At 40.9% G+C, this 26,651-nt stretch overlaps 1 protein-coding gene across 6 annotated transcripts in view; it reads left to right on the plus strand.

The window, feature by feature from the left end:
• The window catches only part of CHST9 (carbohydrate sulfotransferase 9), a 294,555-nt gene that overhangs the window by 250,940 nt on the left and 16,964 nt on the right, over window positions 1-26,651 (plus strand). For 4 of the 6 annotated variants that reach the window (XM_021670007.2, XM_021670006.2, XM_012447297.2 and 1 more), the window contains one exon: window positions 5,077-5,114. The exons of 1 other annotated variant lie outside the window; for it this stretch is intronic. In XM_021670007.2, coding sequence (XP_021525682.2) covers window positions 5,077-5,114 — 38 coding nt within the window. Of the gene's footprint in view, window positions 1-5,076; window positions 5,115-26,651 lie in introns of those variants that run through there. One more of the 6 variants, XM_064379318.1, reaches the window with a different exon arrangement.

Here is a 26,651-nt window from a genome sequence, read left to right on the forward strand (position 1 = left end):
TTATCTCATTCTTATGCCTTTGTGTCCTCATAGCTTAGCTCCCACTTATAAATGAGAACATGTGATAGTTGGTTTTCCATTCCTCAGTTACTTCACAGTATAATGACCTCTAGCTCCATCCAAGTTGTTGCAAATGCCATTATTTCATTCCATTTTATGGCTGAGTAGTATTCCACGGTGTATATGTATGTGTATGTGTGTGTGTGTCCATATATATATATATAAAAAACACGTTTTCTTTATCCACTCATTGGTTAATGGGCATTTAGGTCGGTTGCAATTGCGCATTGTGCTGCTATAAACCTGCATGTTCCTGTGTCTTTTTCATATAATAAAGGTTAGCTTTTCTATGCCTTAAGAATAGCTACATTGTTCCTTCAAATGCTGGCCATCCTTTCACCCATAGACTATGAAAATTTGGACAAGTTTCTGCATGTATTTGAGCCCTGGTCACATGATCTTGAAAAACATAGGAGGGGCTGGGCGCGGTGGCTCACGCCTGTAATCCCAGCATTTTGGGAGGCCGAGGTGGGCGGATCACGAGGTCAAGAGATCAAGACCATCCTGGCCAACATAGCAAAACCCTGTCTCTACTAAAAATACAAAAATTAGCTGGGTGTGGTGGGGCATGTCTGTAATCCCAGCTACTCGAGAGGCTGAGGCAGGATAATTGCTTGAACTTGGGAGGCGAAGGTTGCAGTGAGCTGAGATCACGCCACTGCATTCCAGCCTGGTGACAGAGCAAGACTCTGTCTCGAAAAAAAAAAAAAAAATAGGAGGAATAATCTCTACTTTTCAGGGTTGTTCCAAGGACATAATGTCTGTGAGGCGTGTCGCACAGACCCAGGACACAGCAGTTACTCAGCAGCAGTGTGCTTTCTCCTCCCTGTCCTTTGAGGAACCGCTGAGAAAGAGAACTTGTTTGAATTCATTTCCTTTAACTGCTGTAACAAATCACCAAAAACTTTGTGGCTTAAAACAACACAAATTTGAGCATCTTACAATTCTGGAGGTCAGAGTTCAGATGGGCCTCACCAGACTAAAATCAGGACAAGGGCAAGGCTGCATTCCTTTGCAGGGCTCTGGGAGATAGCCATGTCTTCTCTTTTCCAGTTTCCAGAGGTTGCCCACTGTCCTTGGCTCACAGCCCCTTCAGCAATGGCATCACTCCAACACCTGCTGCTACTGCCACCTTGCCTTCTCTTTGTGGTAAACTCTTCTGCCCCTTTATTATTGGGACTTTTATGATTACGCTGGATGTGTCCAGATAAGCTTCCCATTCCCACATCCTTAACTAAATCACACCTGCAAAGTCCCTTTGTTATGAACGGTATCGTATTCACAGGTTGATTAGGATGTGGACATGTTGGGGGCCATTATTTGATCTACCATAATTGTCATGTCAGCTTCTGTAACCTACAGATGTCTTCATCTTTATTACAGGCTCAAGCCTCGCTTATTAACTTAACTTCCTCTTACTTTTTTTTTCCTTCTCTCATTGTATCTTTTTTTTTCAGACAGGGTCTCACTATGTTCCCAAGGCCGGTCTTGAACTTGAGGGCTCAAGCAGTCCTCCCACCTCAGTCTCTCAAGTAGCTAGGACTACAGGCACATGCAACCATACCCAGCTAACTTTCTTTTTTTAAATTCAGAGATGAAGTCTTGCTGTGTTCTCATTTTATCTTTGATAATGCTATCATCTGCCAGATTCCCTACTAGAAACCTGAAGCTGCCTGGGCTCAAGCCCTCACCACTCCTGCCTGGACACTGCACATGCTCATTGCTCTCTTCGCCACCCACCTCTCTTACCCCGGCAATCCATCTCCACACCACCACTCAACTCATCTTTCTCCAGAACTGCTTTGGCCACCTCATCCGCATCTGAAAGACCTTTGCTGGCCTCCTTCTGCCCACAAAGCCTCCAGTCTCACCCCAAGTCACACCCTCCCAAGGCTGGGCTCCTTCCCTCTTGTTTCCCAACCTGCTAAAGTATATGCATGTGTTACATAAGCCACTCAGACTTTCTCGTGATTCACCCACACACACCCTACTCTTGCCTGCCTCTGAGATTTCTTTTTGTTTTTGTTTTTGTTTTTGTTTTTGAGACGGAGTTTCGCTCTTGTTACCCAGGGTGGAGCGCAATGGCGCGATCTCGGCTCACCGCAACCTCCGCCTCCTGGCTTCAGGCAATTCTCCTGCCTCAGCCTCCTGAGTAGCTGGGATTACAGGCATGCGCCACCATGCCCAGCTAATTTTTTTGTATTAGTAGAGACGGGGTTTCACCATGTTGACCAAGATGGTCTTGATCTCTTGACCTCGTGATCCACCCGCCTCGGCCTCCCAAAGTGCTGGGATTACAGGCTTGAGCCACCGCGCCCGGCCTGAGATTTCTTTATTCGTCCTGCCCCAACTACCTGGAGTGCCCCTCTCTTATCCTTTACCTGCAAAATTCATTCTTATTTCATTCAATTCTCACAAATCTGGGAAGAAATAGATATTGTTAACCCTTTGTTATAGATAGGCAAACAAGCCAGAGCATTAAAGTAACTAGCCCCAGTTCAAATGCCTAGTAATTGTCAGAGCTGTCATTAAATACCAGGCTGTCCTTTACTCCATTTTCTAAATTTCAGTAGGTTGCTGCATTATTAGGGTATGAATATTTTATTGTTTTACCCTGATTTGTCTCTTCAATTTCTGCAGATTTCCCTTGGTCCCAAAGGAAACAAAACTAAGGTTTTGTCGTGCTGCCACCACCCCTGACACCCCAGGAGTCGGTGTTTCAGTTACCAACCAGGGTTGAGTGGTCTTTTAGAAATGCAAATCTGTGCATGCTATTCTAATGCCACTACCCATGCACTAGCCTGAATCCCCTTAATGGCTGATTTCCCACTGCATTTAAGAGGATCAAAAATGGCCCACGTCTATCTGACCTCCTTGCAGTGTTTCCTGCCTGCCAGTGCAGCTCCCCACACTATGCCCTGCTCACCTCTCCATGCCTGCCATGCTGGCCTCCTTTCTATCCTGGGACCCACCATGCTCCCTCCTATCCCATGGCCCTTGCACATGTTCTTCCTCCTAATGTTCCTCCCCCTTTTCTCGGTCAACTTAACTCCTTTATCATCTTTCAGGCTTTGACTCAAATGTCACTTCTTTAGGGAGCCCACATTTAAACACCAGTGATCTGTAATTTAAAAGGCCAAGCTTTTCCCACAAACCATGTTGTGTCTTCTTTAAACATTTTGCATATAAACTGACAAAAGGAATCTAAAACATATCAAGAGTATCTGATTGAGCATTGCCCTTTTAAAAATGAAGAAAATTGGTTCTTATTATCTGGAGAGTCTGAGACTGGCCCTGGGCAACAGGCATTTCCTGACAATGACACCATCAAATAGCCCACATCTGAGCATCACCATTCAATTTCCCCTGTGCTCCTTACACTTCTCCTGTATCTCATATGACTCCTAGCTTGGTACTGAATGCTTAACAAAATTTTTAAGTATACTTATTATTGGTTGACTAACTGACCAATAAGTTTCACTTGGGACTTCTTTTTTTGAAAACAGTTTGGCAGTTTCTTAAACAATTAAACCTGCAACTATTCTATAACCCAGCAATTTCACTTCTGGACATTTATTCCAGAGAAATGAAGATTTATGTTCACATAAAAACCGGTACACAAATGTTTATAGCAACTTTATTCATAATAATCAAAACTTAGAAACTACCAAGATATCCTTCCTTGAGTAAATGGCTAAACAAACTTCGGCACATCCATACCGTAGAATACTACCCAAAAATGAAAAGAAACCAACCACGCTGACACACACAGCAACCTGGATGAATCTCCAGAGAAGTATACCAAGTGAAAAAAGGCTAGTCCTTAAAGGCTGTATGCTTTATGATTCATTTGTATAACATTCTTGAAATGACAAAATGACAGAAATGGAAAACAACCTAGTGGTTGCCAGGGTTTAAGGAGGACATGGAGGGGAAATGATGTAGCTATAGTGGACAAAAGGGGAGATACTTGTGGTAAGGAAAAATACTCTTTACTTCGACTGTATCAATATTAACATCCTGGTTGAAATATTGTACTATAGTTTTTCAAGATGTTACCATTAGGGAGACTGGGTAAAAAGCACAAGAAATCTCTCTGCATTGTTTCTTACAACTACATTGACTCAATAGTTATTTCAATTAAACTTAAAGCTTGTTTTTTAAAAGGAACACATTTAATAACATATTTATAACACACTGAGGTGTTCACAAACACATAATAACTGTGATGCCACAAAATGTCTTCTTTCTTTTCTTTTCTCATGGTTTGTTTTTGTTTATTACTACTAAGGATTTTATTTTCCTTTATTTAAGACATACATGACATTGATTACTTTCAGGCTATTTTCACAATGACTGAGGTTCATTATATTAGAATCCTTGTTTTTTATGTCCCTTGGTTACCTGTCATACATAGAACACTACTCAAAAATAAAAAACATTCATTACTCTGTTTCTCATACTTATCAAGATACAATTTATGGAACTGTTGGGTTGTACTTCAATCTCTGGCAATACCATAAACAGCCAAGTATATTAATGCCTTTATCACTCCCCATATAAGAAATGTTCTTTAAAGTAGCACTTCTGCCATCTGCCACGTCAGATCTCCTTGTCTAGTTCTCAAGGTTCCCTGAGCTCAGTATTAGTATTATACTTCAATAGGTTGTCATTGTTTGGAAAACTTGGTTTTGACTGGCTGTTGTTCAAATTTTTCTTCGGTCCTTTTCATCTCTTCATCATTTCTCTGTGAAAGATTAATACATTCAGCTGGTATCACCCTTATTGGATTTCTATTCTATTTTCTGATATTTTTGCCTAACACAATTCATTTAGGGTTTGACTTTTTTTCCCCAATTATTGAAGTGGTTGTAAACATCCACATTGTGATAGAAATCCTTGCTCAGGGAGTCCATGACTGCTTTGGAAGTATTTACTGTAAACAGAGCAGGATCAGTACGCATTTTATTCATTTTCATGCTTTAATATAAAAATTCTCTTTGCTTTCTCTTTCAGTGAGTACAGAAAAAATCCAGGAACATATCACCAACCAGGTATTCTCTCACTTCTCATAAACTCTAATATAGAATATTTTTTCAAATGTTAATAATTAAACGTGTAAATGTAAAAAAGGCAGGGGTAATGTTAGTTGTTAGTTATGAGCAATATATATGTTATTGGTTCTGAGAAAAAAACATATTTGGTCATATGTAGATGATCATGCACTTTCTTTTCTCCTCCCAAGCCCAGTCCTTCCCTGCCACATCCTACACAAATGGGAAACAGTAGACTAATGAGACTCTGCCCGTTCTAACTTGCAAGTATCTCTCTGATCATATTGTGACCTCTGCATTGATACTCTCATGGCAGCAAATAGATACTTCCATCTACTTTTCCCTTAACTAAGGTGATTGTCCATAATTTTCTCAGGTTTTCGTTTAATAAGCTAGAAGTCACTGCCTCCCAAACAGCTAAGAACTGGCCCCTTATATACCACAAGTTGACCTTTCATTCTGGTCTTTTGTTTCTACTCACAGTTGGCCAGCCTCTTCCTGTCTGCTTCATGGTTTTCTTATCCCATCTTCTTAGTGATCTAATTTTGTATTTCTAGGTAGGTATTGTCCTTCTATAGAACTGCTTTAGGAGCTTGAGACCTGCAGCCACACAAGCAAACCAAGGAGGGCCTTCCATAAAAGCATATCTTGCCCCACCCTGCCTACTTTCTCCCCAGGCCAGCTTATTTAGCTACAATTTCTCCACACCCTGCCTGTGCCACTAGACTCAGAGAATGCAGACATTGACCTGTGGGGAAATATGCTTTCACCCATAGATACAAATTTCTGTATCTTTCTTTCTTTTTTCCTTTCTCTGGCATAAATTGCAACTCACCCTTATGAAAGAGAAGGGTGGTAAATCTACATTTATACCAGTCAAAGGTGCATTTTTCAACCTTCTAAATGTACTCCAGAAGGAATTAGAATTCTAGTTCCCATTGTCAATCCATCCCAATAAAGTTCTGCCTTTACCTAATCCGTGCCAGATGCCCTGTAACTCATCAAGATTTCAAAATAGTGATCCCATTTGGCTAATATACTATTCTGCAAATTCAGTAGCCAAAAATTAATCAGGTGCCGTTTTGCTTTTGAATACCATTGTACATGTTGACTTGTAGTAGCAACTCTCTTAATACTTGAAAATGCCATCATTGTGAAATAGCAAAATCGGTTGGCCATTTCAAATAGTTTATTTGCCTTTTGAACTTAGTTTCTTTATCATTGCATTTTCTATTATTTGTATGTACTCAAGTGGTTTCACGAGGCTGAGCAACAGTTAGCCAGTAAAGTTTACTGCTGCCATTTGTATTTATTTAAATCATATGGGAACACTTTTCCTTATAAAGATAACTGTTTTCCTTAACAACCTACCTGTTTCCCTTACTAACTTAACAACCTAAAGCAGATGGTCAAAAACTATACTAAGGTCACTTCTGATTGGTAGATTTTCATTTCCTGTTTTTCCTTCTTTTTACATTTAGCAAAACTAACAAAATATGTAGACACCAAACTAGAACACCAAATATTTATTCATCTTAAATATTGATCTGATGTCAGATAAAATTGTAATGGTTTTCAGTCTCAATAAGAGAGTGAAATTCTTTCGATTTTAACTAAAGAGGGAAAGGTCTTAATATTTTAATTATATAGTCATTCTCAGAACAGATCGTCGTCTCATTCAATCATTGTCTACTAGCTTGTATTTCTAATCCTACAATGAAATTTCTATTCATTCCTCTCCCAAGTAGAGAAGTTCTTCCCACTCTCAAGAATGATACACTGGCAATACAATTCAAAAAGATATCTTATACCTCTAATTTATATAAACTCTAGCAAAAAGTCAAGAAATAAAGTCACTATGCCACCAAAATAATTTGGCTCTTGAAAGGCAAAATGGAGCACCACTGAGCGTTAATCTTGCCCCTAAATCCTTCCCACTAGGCACTATAGATTGTGTAATTAAATTGAAATTGAAAATCAAGTCTTTATTCCTACTCCCCCTCCCCCACATCAGGCAGGCGATAAGTTGCGCACCAATGTGAGAAATCAGAACCGGAGTGGAGGGGAAGCTCTAGCCTGCTGGCCAATATCCAGCCTGTGCGTTTAGCCCACGGCTATTTTACCACACCTGAGCTCTGAGAACAAACAACTATTTGAGTCCTCTGGAGGGAACGCTGGATTCTTTCCTGTGCAATTCACTGGGGAAATTAGTATGCTTTTTAAAAGTAACTTGTTAACGCAGCTTGTTTACGAGAAGAGGACAAAAATGAGCAGTGAACTGCTTGGCAGCCTCTGTTCTAGAATAGGATGAATGCATGACCCATTTTTTTTTTCAGCTGTCTCTTTGGCAGTTCAATGCTGCAATAATTTCCTATCTGAAAAATGTTACTTGTAGAGATGAAATCTTCTGTAGGTTTCCTGAATAATTTTTACAATGCTAGATGAAAGATAATACTTTATTACCAAAAATGCTTTCAAAATCAAATTAAAACATGGTCAGCACAAGAATGGAAAAACTGAATGTAAAAATCTTAATTTAAATTTTAGAAACTGCCTTACTATATAAAAGACAATTGAAATCTTTTATGTTTATGCCTTTTTATATAGCATATAATTGAAACCCACAGTGAATTAATACCTTGTGTTTGTGCAGCTAGATGACAGAGAGGGACACCAAATATGGGGCTCTGTTTCTGGTGCAGAGGATGTCTATGTTGTGGAGAACATTCATAGACAGGTGCTATATATGAGAAACGCTTGCCCTCACTGACGACCCAGTGCAGAGAGAGGCAACACCAGGGCAAGCGCTGTATTCGGTCCGTAGGGCTGCCATAAGAAAGTACCACGAACAGGTGCCTTAAAACAATGGAAATACATTGTCTCATATCCAAAATAGGGTATCAGCAGGGCCATGCTGTCTCTGAAACCTGTAGGGGAGGATTCTTGTTTGCTCTTTTTAGCTTCTAAAAAGGTTGCTTGCCAGTAACCCTTGACATTCCTTGGCTTACAGTCGCACCACTCCACTCTCTGCCCCTGTGGACACATGGCTGCCCTCGCTATGTGTCCCTCCCCTTCTTATAAGGATCCCAGCCATCTTGGCTTAGGGCCTTCCCACAATGACCTCCTCTTAACTTAATTGCAGTTGCAAAGACCTTATTATCAAATAAGGTTGTATTCTTAGGTACTAGGAGTTAGGACTTCAGCATATCTGTCTGGGGGACATAATTTGACCCATAACAAGCTGGAAGCCTCGGAGTCATCCTCAACTCCATCTCTCCCTCTGAGCACTGGGCACTTCTGATGGAATCTCCTGTGGACCTCTCCCAGCCAGCTCCTCACCTCCACCCATGGCCCCTGTTTCATCCAGGCTCTCATTTCATTTGCTCAGTGATTTCCCTAGGCTCTCGTGTTAGCCTTACCACCTTTCTGTTCATCTTCCATTCTGCTCCAGTTTGCTTTGTAAAATATCATCTTGCTGAAAAATAAGCACTAAGCAGAAAAACCTGCCCCATTGTTAGTAGTGATTTTAACCCTGCCTGGGCATTACAGTCACCCCTGAAACTTGTTAGCATGTATCCAAGACCCCATCTCCAACCCCAACCTCAAGGCATTCTGGGTCAGTAGTTCTAGACTTGGGTTCAGACACAGCACAACCCTCAGACCAGACCAAGAAAGGTCACAGGCTTTAGGAGTCTCCAAGGACCACAAGCACAGCCGTGTAAAGACATAGTTTTCTTTCTCAGCCTCATGTTTTAAAGTTTCATGAGCAATTGAGAGTACACAAAATATGGAGAGGAACATAGCAGCTGAACTGGGTTATCTGGGCAAAGGGGATAGGCCAATAAACGAGTGAAATTCCCTTATTGAGAGAGATCGGGCTGTGTGGGCCCTGTGAAATCAAAGAAAGAGGGGATGCTTTAGTTTCTAGATAGCCACCCAATAGCCCCTGAAGTGGGAGGATATATAGTCAGACTGTGTTCCCAGGTAACCATACTTCCACCTTCCCCTCTGCTTGGGGAGCGGGTGTGGAGTGGGTGAGCATAGTTTCAGCTGGTGCTTAGAACCTCCTGGTAATCTGGAATTAGAAAAGTAAGACATGAGGTAGGAGAACCTGTTCTCCTCATTAACTAGAAGACCAGGACAGAGTCATTTCCCATCCTTGATGGGACACAGGTCTTGCCCACAAGTCCCCAGGCTAAGTCCAGAGTCCATTCTGTCCTCCCCCTGAAGGTCCAAGCAACCAATCAGGCCTCTAGTGCAGGATGGCCTGGAGGGACAGCAGGGCTCCTAAAGCCTCCTAGTCCCAGAGCAGTCCCTTGGACAGGAACAAGGACCGGGTCTTGGGTGTAGCTTCCTTTAAAACTTTGAAATAGATTGACATACAGTATGTGGGCCTCCATTCATGCTCTTGTTCTAGGCCCCACAAATGTTGGGAAGAATCCTGCTCAGACATTTGCAATTTCAAAAACTCATTATGGGATTCTGATGGAAAGCCATACATAATATTTCTAACCTTTGAGTATGAAATACAAAGGCTTGGAATCTTGGGATCTTGTACTCCTTTGGAGAGGATTCTCCCCGCCTTCCTAGTCTTATTTCCCATTCTATTCCTTTATATAAAATTATTGGTTCTTTATAAAACTGTTTCATCACATACTAATCCACTTCTCTGCATGTACAAAATTTGTTCATATAAGTCCTAACTCAGATAGTACCTTTTCCATCAAGCTTTCTTTTATCACACAGCTAAGAATAATCTCACTCTCTTCTGTGACCCCATTTTATTTTCTCTGCCCTTTTGCTATAGAATTTTACATTTTCTACCCTATATTCTAATCATTTATATCCCAGCATGGTTTTTGAGACTACACAATATCGCCCTAAAGGGAAGAGATCATGTTTGGTTCCTTTCTGTGTCCAATGTTGGGCCTTGCATATCATAACAACTCAGTCAATTACTGGCAGAATGTAAATTCTTCAGATCACTAAATTCTTATTCTAGTAGCTAGAGGGGCTGCTAAATTTAGACAGTCTACTCCGTATACACAGGAATGTTCAAACCTGCTGTGTCATTGATTCTTATCAGGCAGAAACAAGGTATCATTCCTTCCCTTCCCAGGTAAGGATCTAAATTAAAAACAGAAGGAACAAACCAAGATTGCACATGCTCATTATGAATAATGGTCATACAGTCAGGGAATGAAAGAATCGAAGGGCAGGGAGATCTGGATCTTTTTACCCTTATGTCCATATCCATATTGCCGATTGGTTTGCCAGGTTCGAGACTTGAGCACCTGATTCTTTCCTCTAATGTAAGCATGGCAGTGCCACTCACTGATGACTTTTCAGTGTAGTGTGAACTTTAGAACTTCTAAATTTAAAGTGGGATTACATTACCTTGCACTATTCTTATCAAAATGGCCATGCACTCAAGGAGACAATTTTGACTTCAAGATAGTTTCTCTTTGCAAGTTCAGCACTAACGGAGCTGGTAAAGATCCCACATGTCTGATTCCCTCTTAAGGTTGCCCTCAGAATTGAGAGAGTTGCACTTTTAGAAAAGCTATCCAATTTATGAGTCTTTTTAAAAATCTTGAAAGAAAGACTGAAAGGATCGAAAAGTGGTGACACTAATGGTGGTTAACAAAGAAGAATTTATAAAAGATGTCTTTTTTAAAGGTCAGATGGCATCTACCTAGAAAATACTTAAGTGTAAACGTCAAAGTGCTGGGCTTTGCCTCTTTCATTGGAAGCCAAGACAGTTGAAATGTGAAGGGTATCTATGAAAACGTGTATAGATTGACAAGACAAAGCAAGGCTGGGACAACGGCCCTCAGATGTTTTAAAAGCATGATCACCAAGAAGAAAATAGTGGTTGGAATAAACACTATGAGAACTATTCGCAATCAAATATGCAGATAATTCTCACTCAAGCGGTCAATGCTTCTGATAATTGCCATCAATAATTGTGCTAATCACGCAGTGCTCCATAGCTCATGTATTTGTCACAACAACCCTATGAGGACCAGGATTTTAATTGCCACTTTACACAGGTGGAAACTCGGGCTTGAAATCAGGTTTAGAAATTTTTCAGGTCCTGCCACATTTAGCATGACATTAATAATAGTAAGGCTAGCATTATTATTCAATGCTTGATGAGCTTTATGTGTGTAGGTATTATGCTAAATTTTACATTAAATTGTTTGTCTTAAACCTCACAACAGTGATCCTGTGAAGTAGGAATAAATCAAAGAGTCATCTTAGTGAGGCGAATTAGTCTGTCCAAGATCACGCATGAATGGTCACACCAGAACTAAATAAGGCAATCCAATGCTATCTACAATGTGAGCAACCAGCCTCTATTCTGGGCTGCTTTAAATATCTTTCTTCAAAGGCACTCAGCTGGTGAGTGGCAGAGCTCAAATGCGAATCCAGGTGTATCTCATTCGAATTCCTCTCTCTTCACCCTTATACTACACTCTCACCTTTTCTGGAATTTATTCTATTAATTAAATGATCTCACTTATGACCACCCGTATTAACCCCCCAACTCTGACACCAATATGAAAGCAGTCTGTTCTGAGACCCTGGAATACGGTATTTATGATGTGGTGTGTCTTTTTTCAAAGTGTTTTAACAATAAAGATGAGCATACACTTACTCTGGGGTCCCTGTTGAGCAGTAAATTACTTTTTTAATTAAATAAGTGAAAACTCAGGTGAATCTGGTCTAAGAGAAAACTATTTGTCGCCTGAAAAGAGATTAAAAACTGGGAGGGGGAAAAAGTATACATTGGTATAATCTGCAGCCCACTGCCAGTTTTCCTTGGTAGAACCCAGGCAGAAGTATCATGGAAATAAAATGAGACTTTGAAGTAGAGGCCTTTATTTTCAGTCTAAAATGTTCTCTTGTTTTTGTATTTTTTAGAAAGGTACCTTACTTCTAAAAACTCTCTTACAGGTTCTTGATTGTTAGTAATAACAGTGTCATTGTGGGTGTACCCATGTGAGAAAATGTGGAATACCGAAACTACTGACAATGTGGCATTTATGAAAAATAAAAATAGTTAATTTACCACTTAATGTAAATTAACATTAACCACACCACCTAAGATGCTAACACCCAATAGGCTGGTGAAATACATTCCATGAATAATTTTCTAGTTAATCTTTTTCTCATAATCTTTTTCCTCCTTTCTGTTGAGTTTTTCAAATCATATCCTTCTCTACTTGCTAACATCTGTATCAGAAGACGAACTGAGTAACTGAAATGTTTCAGCTTAGCATATTTTATTAGCAAAATGGTTAGCATCATCATGTGAGATTTTTCTCTCAACACATAGTAACGAAAGGCAGTAGCCAAGTTCTAATAGCAAAAAGCACAATTAGTAGAGTGTGCAGTATTCAGTAACTCAAACACCTCCATGTAGAAAGACATTCACTCACTTCATAGGCTAAAGCTATGGCCAGAATGAGCCATAGACCCTACTTGTCATCATGTTTGAATATGCATTCTAAAATACAGTCTTTTTTGGAATATCTTTGAATATGCATTCTAAAATACAGTATTTTTTTTATCTACCTTTAAACTATTTTACCCATGCTATTCGTTCTTCTTGTGATAAAGACCTTGAATGAAGGACTCAAATGAAAACTTGATACTTTCTGGCTTTATGCAAAAGAAGTATTTGAGTAATCATCTTGGATAAAAGTTGCTCGGTGACATAAAAGAGTTGTATTTTAAGAAACAGCGATCATCAATACCAAGCCGTTTCTGAGGAATCCGTGTTGTATATGAGGTCTGCATCCCCTAGGGCAGATCCCTCAAATATCTATCCACAGACGTCCCTTAAATTAGACGTATCCTTTTGCATATGTCTGCATTTTGCAGAGGTAATATTCCTTGGTGCTCACCAGAACCTCAGGAGTGAAGGAAGGCACCCTGGAGAGTTTTCCACCTCCCACTAGAGAAAGTTGCCAGTCATTCCTTTTATTATGCATAAATTGAAACCAATTTTATTTAAGCTTTATTTGACAAAGTAGCACTTGTTGAAATGCAGACAAATAGTGAAAATTCAGAGTACCAGTAAGGATCCAGTGAAAACTACCTTGTCTTTATTAACCTTAACGTGGAAAAAGTTATTATACACAGAAGTGTTATGTTACATTCTGTGGTCGATCATCAAACAAGGATGGAATAAACAAGATTCCTCCCTGTTTCATCACTGGTATATGCCCTACTCAAAATGTATTAAAGGGGATATTTCATCACACAATTACTGGATAATGCAATTAGGCCAGTGTTCTGTGGATGTGGAATAATGTAATTTACTTATGTTGAATGATTAGCCAATCAGAATTCTCTAATTTTCTAAAGCAATGGATTGATTAAAATGTGACCATAAACAAAAGAAAGAGATTTTATTAGGCATAATCTACTTTGTAAACAAATGGAATTAATTCTTTGCCTGACCTAAAGCTCTGAAAATGGAAAACCAAAATTGAACACATGCTTCCAATTTTGGTTCTGTTACTAAGATGACACTTAATATAAAAGTTACAATTTAACTTCCCCTCAAGTATTCCATACTTGAGACTAAATGACTCTTAGAAATATGTTCATCAACAGATGGGAGCCACTTATGGCCTCATAAACTCCAAAGCAAGTGAAATTATCTCAGCAAAATAGAAGGAGATTACAATAAAGCCTCATCTGGTTATCTCAGTGATGATTAATGCATTGCACATTGGTTCAATGATGCAATGAATATTGACAGATAATCACCCTTCCTCATATAAGAGAAATACTGAAGAGACAAATGCCAGTGATGTATGATTTTAATCAATCAATAAGCAATTTCCACATGTGCCCTGTGTACAGAACTGTGCTAAGTGCTCTGGAGGAAGTAGAAAGTGCCAGCAGAGTCCCTATTCTGAAGGAGTTTTCTATCTTGAAAGAAAAGACTAAAACCTGAAACACCGCACAGAATAGCAGAAGGTGTGTTATTCCTTGCTTGCTTGTTAATTATACAGTATGGATCACATGGGAGTTTGAAAAAGCCAATCATCAATGAAAACTACAGTGTTCAGGGAAGGATCACGGAGTGCTTTGAAAACTGAAGTGATTTAGACTTGATTCATCAGGAAACACAATGTAGCAGCACTGAAAAATGCTCAAGTTCAGAAATGACCTCAGGAAATCGGTATGAAATTTTTCCTGAAACTATATCCTGTATTTTCCTTTTGGCTCCATCTCCACTGGTACCAGCCACCAGTCTCTCTCCAGCCTCTTAGGTTTCCTGCTGCTCCCACTCTTACCAGGCCCAAGTCGTTTGCCACTTGGCTGGCAGTGTACGCTTTAGAAAATGTGAATTATTTCTTTACCTGTCTAAAACTCCCTATGGCTTATACTGCACCCCTGCTAACATCCAAAGCCCTGACCCTGATCTGATATTCCTATAAGGTGTGGTCCCGACCTCCTCTTTCATCCCATCTTGGGCCGTTTGCACTCACAGGGCAACCACAACAGCTTTGCCCCCTGTCCTTCCACCTGGCCAGGCCCGTTCACGTGCTATGGCCTTTGCACCCATTGGCCATGTTCAAAACACTCTGCTTCCAGCTCTTGGGTCCCCTGTTGTCATTCAGATCTCAGCCCTAGTAGCTTCTCCTCAGCGAGATCTTCCTTGGACATCTATTTAATGTAACCTCCCACTCTCCCTCTGACATCCTCTATTGCATCACTCTGTTTTAGTGTTTTCATCATATTGGCACCACCTAAATTTTTTGTCTGTCCAACTTTTTCCTTGTTATCTATCTTCACCCACATGAATGTAAGTACCTTGAGAACAGAGACTTGTCAGAGTCATTTGCCCCTTAGCTCCAACACCAGAAAATAGTGCACATATTAGGTGCTCAGTAAATACTTCTTGAATTAATGTGTTGCTTATTAATTCTTCCAGCTGAGATAATCTGGATATGAAAACAAAATATGTTTAAGCAAAATCTTGATGATGAGAATGAATATTTCCAGGGGAAAATGAATGGAATCTAATGTCTAAATATAGGATAGGAATGAGCAATCTAAGACACAATTAGCACGAGGTTCTCAGGGTTGCTGCAGAAAGGTGATACTCTTGGCAAAAATATAAAGGTTATGGTTAAAAGCCACATTTAGTGAGTATACACTACATGTCAGGCATTACATATTTTTCAGAACTCCATTGGGTAGGCATCATTATCTCTTACAGATAAGAGATTGATTCAGTGACTCCAAGTTGTTCAGCTGGGTATCTTATCCCAGTGATTGAGGTTGATTGGGTTAAAAGTGCTGATTTAAGAGCAACTGACAGCTGCAAGCATGGATGGAGGTTACAAATGTACTAAGTCTGGTCTTCAGAGCTACCTCTCTCCCATTTCCCAAGTTACTGAGCTGAACTGGATGTAGGACATGCATCTCACAACCTATGGTGGCTCACAGGGTCTTTTGCAAATTGGCCTATGCACCTGTAGCTTCCTCCAGGTGTCCTCATTCTGAAACAAACAGCTCAGGGCTGGCAAGTAGAAATACCTTGAAGAAGACATTGAAGAGAAAAGTCCCTGGATAAAGGTAGGGGAATGTGATTAATGGAGTAGAATGACACCAGTTATTGTGGAGACAACCACCCGAAGGGTGATAGAACCCCAGAGAAAGTAACTGAAATGCAGTACATGAAAATGTTTTGCTTCCATCTTTTTGACCATCCATCTGAGAAGTTACTACCTAGAATATGGAAACTTGACTTTGCTAAAAATGAATTCTATAAGAGAGGCCCAGAGAAGACAATGCTACTGATGCGTCTGAGGAGTTGAAGTTGCTGCAACTGAACACTCAGGTGGTCTCTTACTGGTGGCAGGAAATAAATATTCTTCATCAATGTATAAATCACCATGGAGACGGCATTATAGAGTGAGCATCTCAGTGACAAAAAGCCATGGGGACCAGGTTGGCTGGTTCCTGAGAGTTTATCAGGGTAGAAGTATACCTTCAGCTTGCCCTGTTTCACCCTGATCCAGCTCCCACATACAGCTCCACAAGTGTTGACTCGTTCTCCCAGATTTGTAGCTGTGAAAATGACAAGATTTAAAATAAATTGTCTTGAAAAAACCAACATGGATGGAGTGAAGCTATGATCACCCCATAACCACAAAGTCTAGGCATATGTGTTTCTAACAGTAGTGTGGAGGCAGAAGAGGAGATAAAGATGCCGTGAAGATAAAAAGCTTTGTCGCAAGGCTGTCATCAAAGCTGAGCAGATGATCACAATCACTGTGTGGTTTGTGCTACCTGAGGAGAGACTCAAAGTCCAGGCAGTGCTGGCTTACATCATTGTTTCAGAATGAGGAGGACACCTGGAGGAATCTACAGGTGCATAGACCAATTTGCAAAAGACCCTGTGAGCCACCATAGGTTGTGAGATGCATGTCCCACATCCAGTTCAGCCCAGTAACCTGGGAAATGGGAGAGAGGTAGCTCTGAAGACCAGGAGCAAGAGTGTAGTACTTTGATCATTCCAAATATTTGTGATTGTTCAGTAGAGCATCAGTTCTTGGTACCCAACATATATTATTTTAAATTGGAGAACTGAAGCAACCAAAGGTGGTATGATGTCCTTGTTCATCCTAACTAGAGTTGACTCAGGCACATTTGGCTTCCTCAAGGTAACTCAGTACAAAGGATTGTATTCACTTGGATCTGATAGCAAGGAAACATTCTTGTAGTTAGAGATGTGATGTCACTGAGAGGCAAGGATTGGTTAGGTAGCGAGAAACATACCATTTTGGAGCTGGACAAGACTGGATTTTAATCCCAACTCCAGCAATTAATTGCCCATTATAAAACGCTGAGCAAGTTTAATAAAGATATGATCTCAACCACCTGTCAGAGCTGGAGTGAGGATTAAATTCAATTAATTTGTGCAGCACATAATGCATGTGAAGCCCTCAGTTCATACTCATTCTAAACCCACTCTTACCACACAGCCTCCCCCTCCAGCCTTGCTTCAGGAGCTCTCCCGTAACAGAAGGAGAGTGAGCCCTGGCAGGAGTGGAGACAAACAAATGGACCTTCCTTGCCAACTGAAAAAAGACAACCCTCTTTGCTCAGGACAAAGCAGGCTCAGGGATTTGGGAATCTCAAAATACAGTCTGAGTCACAGGTGAGACAAGAGGGTCTTCCCACAGGTCTGTAAATTAATCCAGAAGTGCAAGTCTTTTCCTTGTTTTTTACAGAGGTATGGTACCCAAATCCATAGACTTTCATCTTGCTACAGTACTGGCTATAGGTGAGTTAATAGTGGCCTAAAATGATGGAAGGCCCTAGGAAAGTTCCCTGTATGGCACTCGCAACTTCCTTATCCCTTCTATGGACAATTGTTATCCCTTGTGTGGGAGTAGATGGAGTTAATAAGTTGTGATATTATTTCTGGGCAAGGTGCAACAGGATGTGTTTGTTCCTCCCAAGGTACAGATTACAGAATTGTAGTGAGGGAAGGAGGTGATGATACACCATCTGAAGAATGTTTAGAGAGTTACGCTTGCCTGCTTTATGATATCTGTATCTCTAGAGAGGACTAGGTAGACTCCTGTCCATCAGTGTCTCAATGTAAAAGAGCATTACAAGTCGGGCACGGTGGCTCACACCTGTAATTCCAACACTTAAGAGGCCGAGGTGGGCAGATCACGAGGTCAAGAGATCAAGACCATCCTGGCCAACATCATGAAACCCTGTCTCTACTAAAAATACAAAAATTAGCTGGGTGTGGTGGCATGCACCTATAGTCCCAGCTACTTGGGAGGCTGAGGCAGGAGAATTGCTTGAACCCGGGAGGTGGAGGTTGCAGTGAGCTGAGATCGTGCCACTGCACTCAAGCTTGGTGACAGAGTGAGACTCCATCTCAAAAAAAATTTTAAAAAAAAGAGCATTGCAATGTCATCACCAGTCACCTGCCAGGTCCCTACAGCTATTGTGGTTAGCATTGCTGTTCCCATGGCTCAAGTGGCTTTGGACTAGTAGGTAATGGGTGGGGGAAGAAACAGCTCCTCTCACCTCCCCCCAGCCCCCCCACCCTGGGTATACTCTGCTTCCTGGGACTTGGGCTATGCCTACAGGAAGTAACAGAAAGGGGTGGCATGCCCCCAGCTCCCTCCCCTCTGCCAACTGCACAGTTGCACTTACTGAGGCTGGGCTGCAGGTGGAAGGCACCCCTCTGCGATCCTCCCATGGCCAGAAGAGCTCATTCTACACCAGCTCTTGGGAGTGAAGTTGTAAGGATACTAAAGACTTCCATCCTCAGGCCAAAAGGTCAGGATCAGCACAGCTTATACCTGCCCTGGCAAAGAACACAAGGAGAGGCTATGGCCATGGCTGCTTCCAATACCCATTTAATTGGCATCTTGAATCAAGTACAACTGTTTTTAGGATAGGTAACCCATTTTGGAAACCCCCCAAAAGCTTCAAAACTTAAAGTTAATGAAATAATATTTTAAAAATAAAATTGATAAAATGTATCTGAATGCATGCGTACATAGATCTTGCAAATATCCATCTGATGCTCACTTAGTTTCATTAGGGCTCTTTTCACTCTGACATCATCATATGACAACCCACCTGACTCCTCTCTTCTCTTCTGTCCTTCTGCTTTCCTGCTAGTTTAGTCCTATATTCTTCCTTTTCATTCTTTCTCAGAATGAAATCCTGAAAATAAACCCCACTTGGCATGGACTCAGAATCCCCATGGCATGATCTGATGCCAGAGGCAATCTCTCTTCCTAACACAGGACCCAGGTAACACATGGTAGCACCAAAGTCTGAGCTGCCTGCTCTCCAGTGAGGGTTAGACCAGGCTTTGGGGAGCTGCCTTGAGTAGAGCTGAGTTGTCAACTATGCAAGTGACATAAGCCAGAGGGGCGTGTGTGTCACTCAAAAGTGCTGACACAGGGCAATCTGATCTGGGACCAGCAGATGCTTAATCTCGTGAGACGAATGGAATGCATTCCTGCCAGTGCCCCTACTACTCTCATGCTTGGAAATGCTTCTCCCAGGACTCAAGTGGCTTTGGACTGATAGGCACTGGGGTGTTGAGCAGGGTTGGGGCAGGTATATGCTGCTTCCTGGAAAAGGGCTGTCACTTACGTCATAGCCCCCAGCTTCACCTTATCTTGACTCAGATGCTCTCTCAGACTCTTATTCTGCTGCTTTTGTGCCTTCTCTTCTCTTCTCTTTCTTTTTTTTTTTTGAGGCGAAGTCTTGCTCTGTTGCCCAGGCTGGAGTGCAGTGGCACAATCTCGGCTCACTGCAATCTCTGCCTCCCAGGTTCAAGCGATTCTCCTGCCTCAGCCTCCCAAGTAGCTGGGATTACAGGCACATGTGACCATGCCTGGCTAATTTTTGTAGGTTTAGCAGCGACAGGGTTTCACTGTGTTGGTCAGGCTGGTCTCAAATTCCTGACCTCATGATCCACCCACCTTGGCCTCCCAAAGTGCTGGGATTACAGGCATAAGCCACTGCACCCAGCCCCTCTTTTCTCTTTCTCTCTCTCTCCTCCTACCCCGTAATAACTGTCCACTCTCCATATATTTCGGTCTACAGCCCAAAAGGGAGATGGACGCATTGATTTAGCTACTTACTCTCTACCCACTTGGATAGTCTCTTGCTCCAGGTCCCCTCATCGGTTGCCCACTGACCTATGGATACTATTAATTGAATTAGCATCCACTTCTATCACCGCTTATGCACACAGGGCCTGTTCCCATGGTCATTTTAATCTGAAGTTGGGAAGGCAGCATTATAGATGATAGGCCCAGAATATCAGAGAAGAAAGGAAAATCAGAGAAGAAAGGCACAGAGATAGGATGCGTTCACATTTTAGAGAAACTGGCAGACACTATATGTCAGGTACTGTACTAGGTACTTTATAACTGCATTTATCTAGTTAATTCTCAAAAAGACTCATCTTTTCCCAGTATCAGAGTTTGAGAATCAGAGGGCTGAGATTTTAGCATGGCTCTTGGTTAAGGGTCCAAAGAGGCCTCCTGCCCAAAGGTAGGACTGCCTTCTCTGAGCAACAGAATTCCCACAAATCTGTGTAGTCTTAGCTCAGCAGGATTAGGGTTCCATCTAGCTGTAGGGTGTTCCTTTTCTCAGCCTTATTTGTGTGCATAGACACAAACATCCACCATGGACACTTCCAAAGGAAGAATACAGGAATATAGGAAGACAGAATTGGGATCTCTTACTATGGTAAGACAGAGTGTTTGGGGTCCTGGATCCCAGCAAATGCCATCACTTACATTTCAACATTTCCAAAATAGTTCTTGGAATTCCCACTTTAAAAATGAGAAGACAGACTCAAGAATGTTAATGGACTCTCTGTAAGAGGCCAGTTGTGTCTTCCCATATTTCTTCATGTCTTAACATTCTCTTGCACTCTAGCCAGACTTCTAGCCAACTACCCACACCTATGACTCTGAGTGAGTCCACCCTGCTTGCCTGTAGAGCAGACTGGAATTACCAGATCTCTCCCCACAGAAACTTTCAACCACAGCTGATAGGATTGTGTGGAATAACTCCGGGGAGATATGGTCTACATTTGCTCTGAGGGCTCCTCAGTAGAATTCAGCTCCTGTTCCCACTGTGCTAACTTGCTTGATAATTCACCTATAGTCTGTGCCTTTCCCTCCTCAGTTCTCTACTCTCCTGCCTGTGTTTCCTGGAATCAACACTAAATTAATAACTTGCTCTCAACCCCTTGACTCAAGGTCTCATTCTAGGAAGCCACAAATGATGACACTGTCCTAAAATCACCTAATAGGTGGAGGACCTGGGTGATGTGACCCAACAGCTGATGTTCTTCATACTGTGAAGGTCTACCCAGCCCCCATGCTGCTGACCTCACAACAACTTGCTTCTCTCTTGCACTTCCAGTCTCCATCCCAGGGGAGCACCCCAACTCCTATTTCCACAGATGACCCATGCTGTGGGCCCCTGGTGTATCCTAACCAATCCCCTATTCCAGTGTCACCTTATGGACTCATCCCCCTTGCCTGTGAAAATATTTTTCTTGCCAACCCATGCTCATCTCACTCTCTCTCTCTCTCTCTCTCACACACACACACACACACACACACACACACACAAAGAAAACTTGCTATTTTAGAATTGCAACCCAGGGCAGCTGTTTCCTTCCTTTCCACCACATTCCAGAGAACAAGAGCAAGAACTCTGTCTAGCAACTGTATTCTTTAGAACAAGGTGTCAGAGTCAGGGTGCACCCCTCCATTGCTCCTCCATAACCTTCTTGGATACACACATTATCGTTGGCATTAACCTGAAATGCAAAGGGAGGGGAGGCTGGCTGACCAATACTAATTTCAGAAAGCTAAATACATGGAAATATTAAAGAGCCATATCCCAAAGCTATTAGATACCTAAAACTCCAATGAAATGTTTAAATCCTAATAGTCAAAACAACAACTTATTCTACTTCTTTCATGCCAAATATAATTGATTGTATTTTGCTATTCCCATCCACATTTGATATGCACAGACACAAATGTAAGAAATAAAATAGTGAGAGTCAAACATTTTGAATGTATTTCATTTATCAAGTTGCAGTTCCTCATGATGTCATGTTTTGAGTTTCTTTAAAAAACAAGATATTCTGCTAACTAGTGTTTACTGGGTTAGAATTAGAGAGCTGGAAGACATTCCTGACTCCTCCATTCATTTTACAGAGTGACCTTGGACAAGTTATTACACTGGTCTATCTTTATGTATTTATCTGTAAATTTGAAAACAAAAGAATAATCTTATTTTTCCTATAAAACTTGGAAAGAAAATAGAATGATAAATCTATAAAAGCATATTGAACCCCTTAGGGAGAAGCCTTATCTACTTATATACATTAAGGTTATGTCTGCTTTCAGCTTCTGATGGTCTTGTCAAACCAGAGCACTATTTCCAATAGAAACTTCTCCTTGACATTCACATTGTGTTACATCCTCAGTCCTCATATTTTAATCTTGTTTGGCTTCAAGTGGAAAAAAATAGGAATTAAATCCAAAAATTGACGGAATTGGCAAATAAGATCATAGTTTCAATCCTTGGATCCAAGATGACCAAAGAAATTAGCTTGTTGGATCAACTTTAATAGCCTCACAACAGAACAACCATTTTGTGTTTTTAGCAGTTTAAGTGTTTTAAAGCTCATAGCTTGGAGAAGACTGTAATTCAGGAGTTTCTCTCTTTACCCACTATCCTCAAGTGTTCACTGTTCTTCCTTTTACCCATCATTGTGATTTCTTTTCTTCTGTTTTCTTTCTTTGCCTTTATGTCCACTTAATTTTATCTTTTCTGTTTCCCATTTCTACCTGTCTCTCAACTGTCTTCTCTTTTGTTCCCCACTGCATTTTATTGCCATTGAACACTTAACTTTGCTACGTGTTATGAGACAGAAGGAAGAGGAGAAAGAAATGAAAAAAGCAGAGTAGAAAACAAATACTTAACTAAAAACTGCTTATCATATGGAAATTACTCAATAAATATTCAGTGGCTAAATCAATAAAAATATCTAATATTTATATTAAACAATCTCTACATGCATTTCCTATAATCCAACTTCCCTACAAGGTAGAAGCTGTTACTGTTTTCATTTTCCAGATAAGGAAACTGAAGCTCAGAAAAACAAAATGGGATAACCAAGGTTACCCAGAGAGAAAATGACAGAAGAGGACATAAAACCAGTTCTGTCTGACTCAAAAAATCCATGTTTTTAACTACTATACCCTCTTGTGACAGGCATATGCCTGGTGCTTTCCTGACATCAGTTCATTTAATGGGCATTAAACAAGGAATAGGTTACTTGATATACGATGCAGCTGGAAAAAGCCAGACATGACTAAGACAGAGATTTGAGACACCAGCTCTAGCAATAACTGTGTTAACTTGGCACGTTATTTAAATTCTCTGAACCCAGGTCCTTCATCTGTAAAATAAGCTTATCTGTATCTCCTTTTCTGTTTGATGCAGTGATTAATCCAGCTTGCTCCATGCCCTAGCCTGTTAACTAGGCAAACAAAATGGAGAATAGTATTCAAGAGAGAGGAAATAAGTCACAGAGACAGGAAACAGAAATTATTCTGTCTGGCTCACAGTTTCTCCCAGATATCCTCCCTCACCTGCGAGCCAGGATTTGTCTTTCATGCTCTCCTGCACCAGGTTTTTTCTTGCACTTTCCTGCACCAACTTTTTTCTCCATCTCATTACCTCCCATAAGTATGATAATTCTTGGTTTTCTTATTTGTATCTCCCTATCCCACCCTAACCCCAAGGATGTCCCATAAGATCAGGGACCAAGTCTGTCTTCCTGGTTATACTGCCAACACACAGCCCAGTGCCTGGTGCACAGTTCATGCGCAGAAAACACATGTTCAATGAATAACTGAAGGTGGAGGGGTAGAGGGTGAGGATGGAGAAGGAGATGGGGCAGAGGGCACTGGTTATTAGGACTCCATACTCACACTCTTCCTAATTGTCCTCAGGGTCTGCTGGAAATGCAGTCAGTCTTCACCCCTCTCATAACTATGCCATCAGCTTCTGAAGGCCTTGAATCAAGATTTAAGAGGAGTAGCTGTGGCACAGAGGGAACAGGGAGAGACACACTGACCTGTGTCCCCAGAACACACTGACTTTTGAGCACCCAACCCTCTCCCATCATTTATCTTATCAATGACTAGAGACAATTAAGTCTCCTTGATGGTGTGAAGAAATATAACTGCACTTCTATCTAGATTCAACGTAAATCACAAAAGATACATTATTAAGAGGAATTTTATAAATTACACCCTGGGCAGTGCCTTCAAGGCCCATGAATCCAGATGCACCTCCACCAGTCAACAACTCCTGAATCTACTCTCAGCTTTTCAGTCCTGCTATCTACCTCCAGCTCTCTAAGGTACCTTAAATTGAAGAGGTATGAAATTGAAGATAGTGAATGCCCCACCCACCCCAGGGCCCCTATAAAAACTGTTACTTCTATTTCTTCTCTCAGAGAAGAAATGGGGAGCCATTCTTTACACTTCTGTCACCCTTACACTTTGAATCTGAGCAGTTCCCTAAGTTTGTCTCAACTCCCTTTTTCTTCTTTCCTACCCCATTATCTTCTTTCTTATCCCATTGTCTCTCCTAATGATTCCTGATGGACAGTTACAATCATCTTCTAGAAGATCCCTCTGCCCCCAGGCATACCTCCCCACTGCCACCAGAATGTTTACGTCATGAATCTTGTCACAACCTTATTGAAAATCCCCATCATATATGTGGTAAAGTCTGACTGTTTATATCAGCCCAGGCCCTTTTGGAATGATGCCCAACCCCACCTGCTTCTCCCTGTCATCTGAGTCTGGCCCCTGAGCAGACTCTCAATGTCAGGATGTACAGCCCTTCCCATCCCAGGCCTGTCCACCTGGAAGCTTCCCAGTCATCCTCCCAGACTCATCTCAGGCATCACCTCCCTTGTGAAATTTGCCCCAAAAATTTCTCCAGAAAAATTATGCACTTCTTGTTTTCCAAATATCTGATACATCCTTTTATTATATAATTATCATATTTTTTACATCAGATCAATTAAACTTTGGCTTCCTTGAGGGGCTACAAATTTTGTCTATCTCATCCTTATTTATATAATGCTTAAAACAACAAACAGTAGTAGTGCAATGTATGTGCATGGGATGAATGAATAATCAAAGTCTCAAATTATGTAGTGGTCAGAGGATCCACAATAGCATATAAGGTCTTGCAAATATACAACACTTATCAACAGTATAAAACCAATGTGAATTTGTTGTCTGAATAAGGGGCAGTACAAGAATGACATTGTTTCTTTGCTTCAGTCAAATTCAAACATATGTTATTAATGCAAGATAGTGTTCTTGATGCTAGTGGGAGTTACAGACATTTATAAGACTACACACTGACATTTAATGAAATTAAAATAAAGAGATCATCACCTAAACAATTAACCCTAACAACTACCTAGAATAAAATAAAAATCACTGAACAGAGGACTTAACACTCAAACTGAACCAGTCCTTTCTTCTTATCCTGGACCTCTATTTCTGGTCTCCCAGCTTCCAACAGCATGTTGCTGGAGCCTTTGCCACTATGGTAGTAGATTAATTAATTGTGCAATTATTTGCTTAATATGTTTTTCTCTATGAGAATACCAACTCCATTTGAGTAAGGACCGCCCTTGTCTTATAAATCCCACCATCTCTGGCATCCAGCACAGCACCTGATGTATAGGAGGTGCTCAACAACTTTGACAGGGAGAAAGGAAGAATAATTCATATTGAGAATCAGAGAAGAATTCACAGAGGAGATATGCTTGATACAGAAACTCTTAAAAATGAAAAGAATTGGCCAGGCTTGGTGGCTCATGCCTGTAATTTCAGCACTTTGGGAGGCCTAGGCAGGCACATCACCTGAGGTCAGTAATTTGAGACAACACTGGCCAACATGGTGAAACCCCATCTCTACTCAAACTATAAAAATTAGCTGGGTGTAGTAACCCAGGAGGCAGAAGCTGCAATAAGCCAAGATTGCACCACTGCACTCCAGTCTAGGCAACAGAGCAAGATTCCATCTCAAAAAAAAGAAAAAAAAAGAATTAGGCCCTCAAATTAATTGCAGACTTGATGAACATTCCATGCATTTTTTCCGTTCAACTTTTTTAGATACTTATTTTTTAAAATCTGTAGTTACATATCTTTCAGCTAACCCTGCAATATCTACTCTTTAAAGGTATTTATGGAAAACTATAGTTTTCCACCCTAGCTTATAATTTAGCTGCAGTTAAAAGAGTTTTTCCAATGAAACAATCAAATAACCATGGAAGCTGGAATAAAAATACTTCCCTCAGAGAGGTACAGACTAAGTGCTACAGTCATTTTAAAGGGAGTAGAATCACTCATTGGAGACCTGGGTGGTTTTCATTGAGAAAGTAGGATTTTTACATCAAACTAGAAGATTTTGAAAGTCCCAAGAAGAGAGGAGACCATGAGTAGGGGCTGCCGAGAGCTCAGATAAAAACAAGTGGAGGACAGGGCATGTGTTAAAAGAGAAGCAAAACAACAAAAGAAGAAGAGGCCCAGCAGCACCAGGCTGCAAATGCCAGCAAAAGATGGGGACTTTCACTGATACTAGAGGATCCAGTCCAAAATGTTAAGAAATAAAAAACCAAATGTTTGGGGAAGACCAATTTAGTAAAAATTGCAGAGAGACTAATTAGAAGGATAATGAATATCCAATTAAGAGGTAATAAATTTAGGAAGACACAAAAAAAGAAGCATTATGAGATGTAAAATAGCCAATTTGCTTTCCCATTGTTAAAGCATCTCTCAGATTTTGTGAGTGAGTGACAGGAAAGTAATAGGACTTTTTCAGAAATGGAAAAGAACACAGGAGGAGCCACTCTTGAAGGCAGCAGGATAATTTTAGCTTCAT

Source organism: Aotus nancymaae, unplaced genomic scaffold (genome assembly GCF_030222135.1).
Source record: "Aotus nancymaae isolate 86718 unplaced genomic scaffold, 86718_ANA_hifiasm-v0.15.2.pri h1tg000020l, whole genome shotgun sequence".
NCBI lineage: Eukaryota > Metazoa > Chordata > Mammalia > Primates > Aotidae > Aotus > Aotus nancymaae.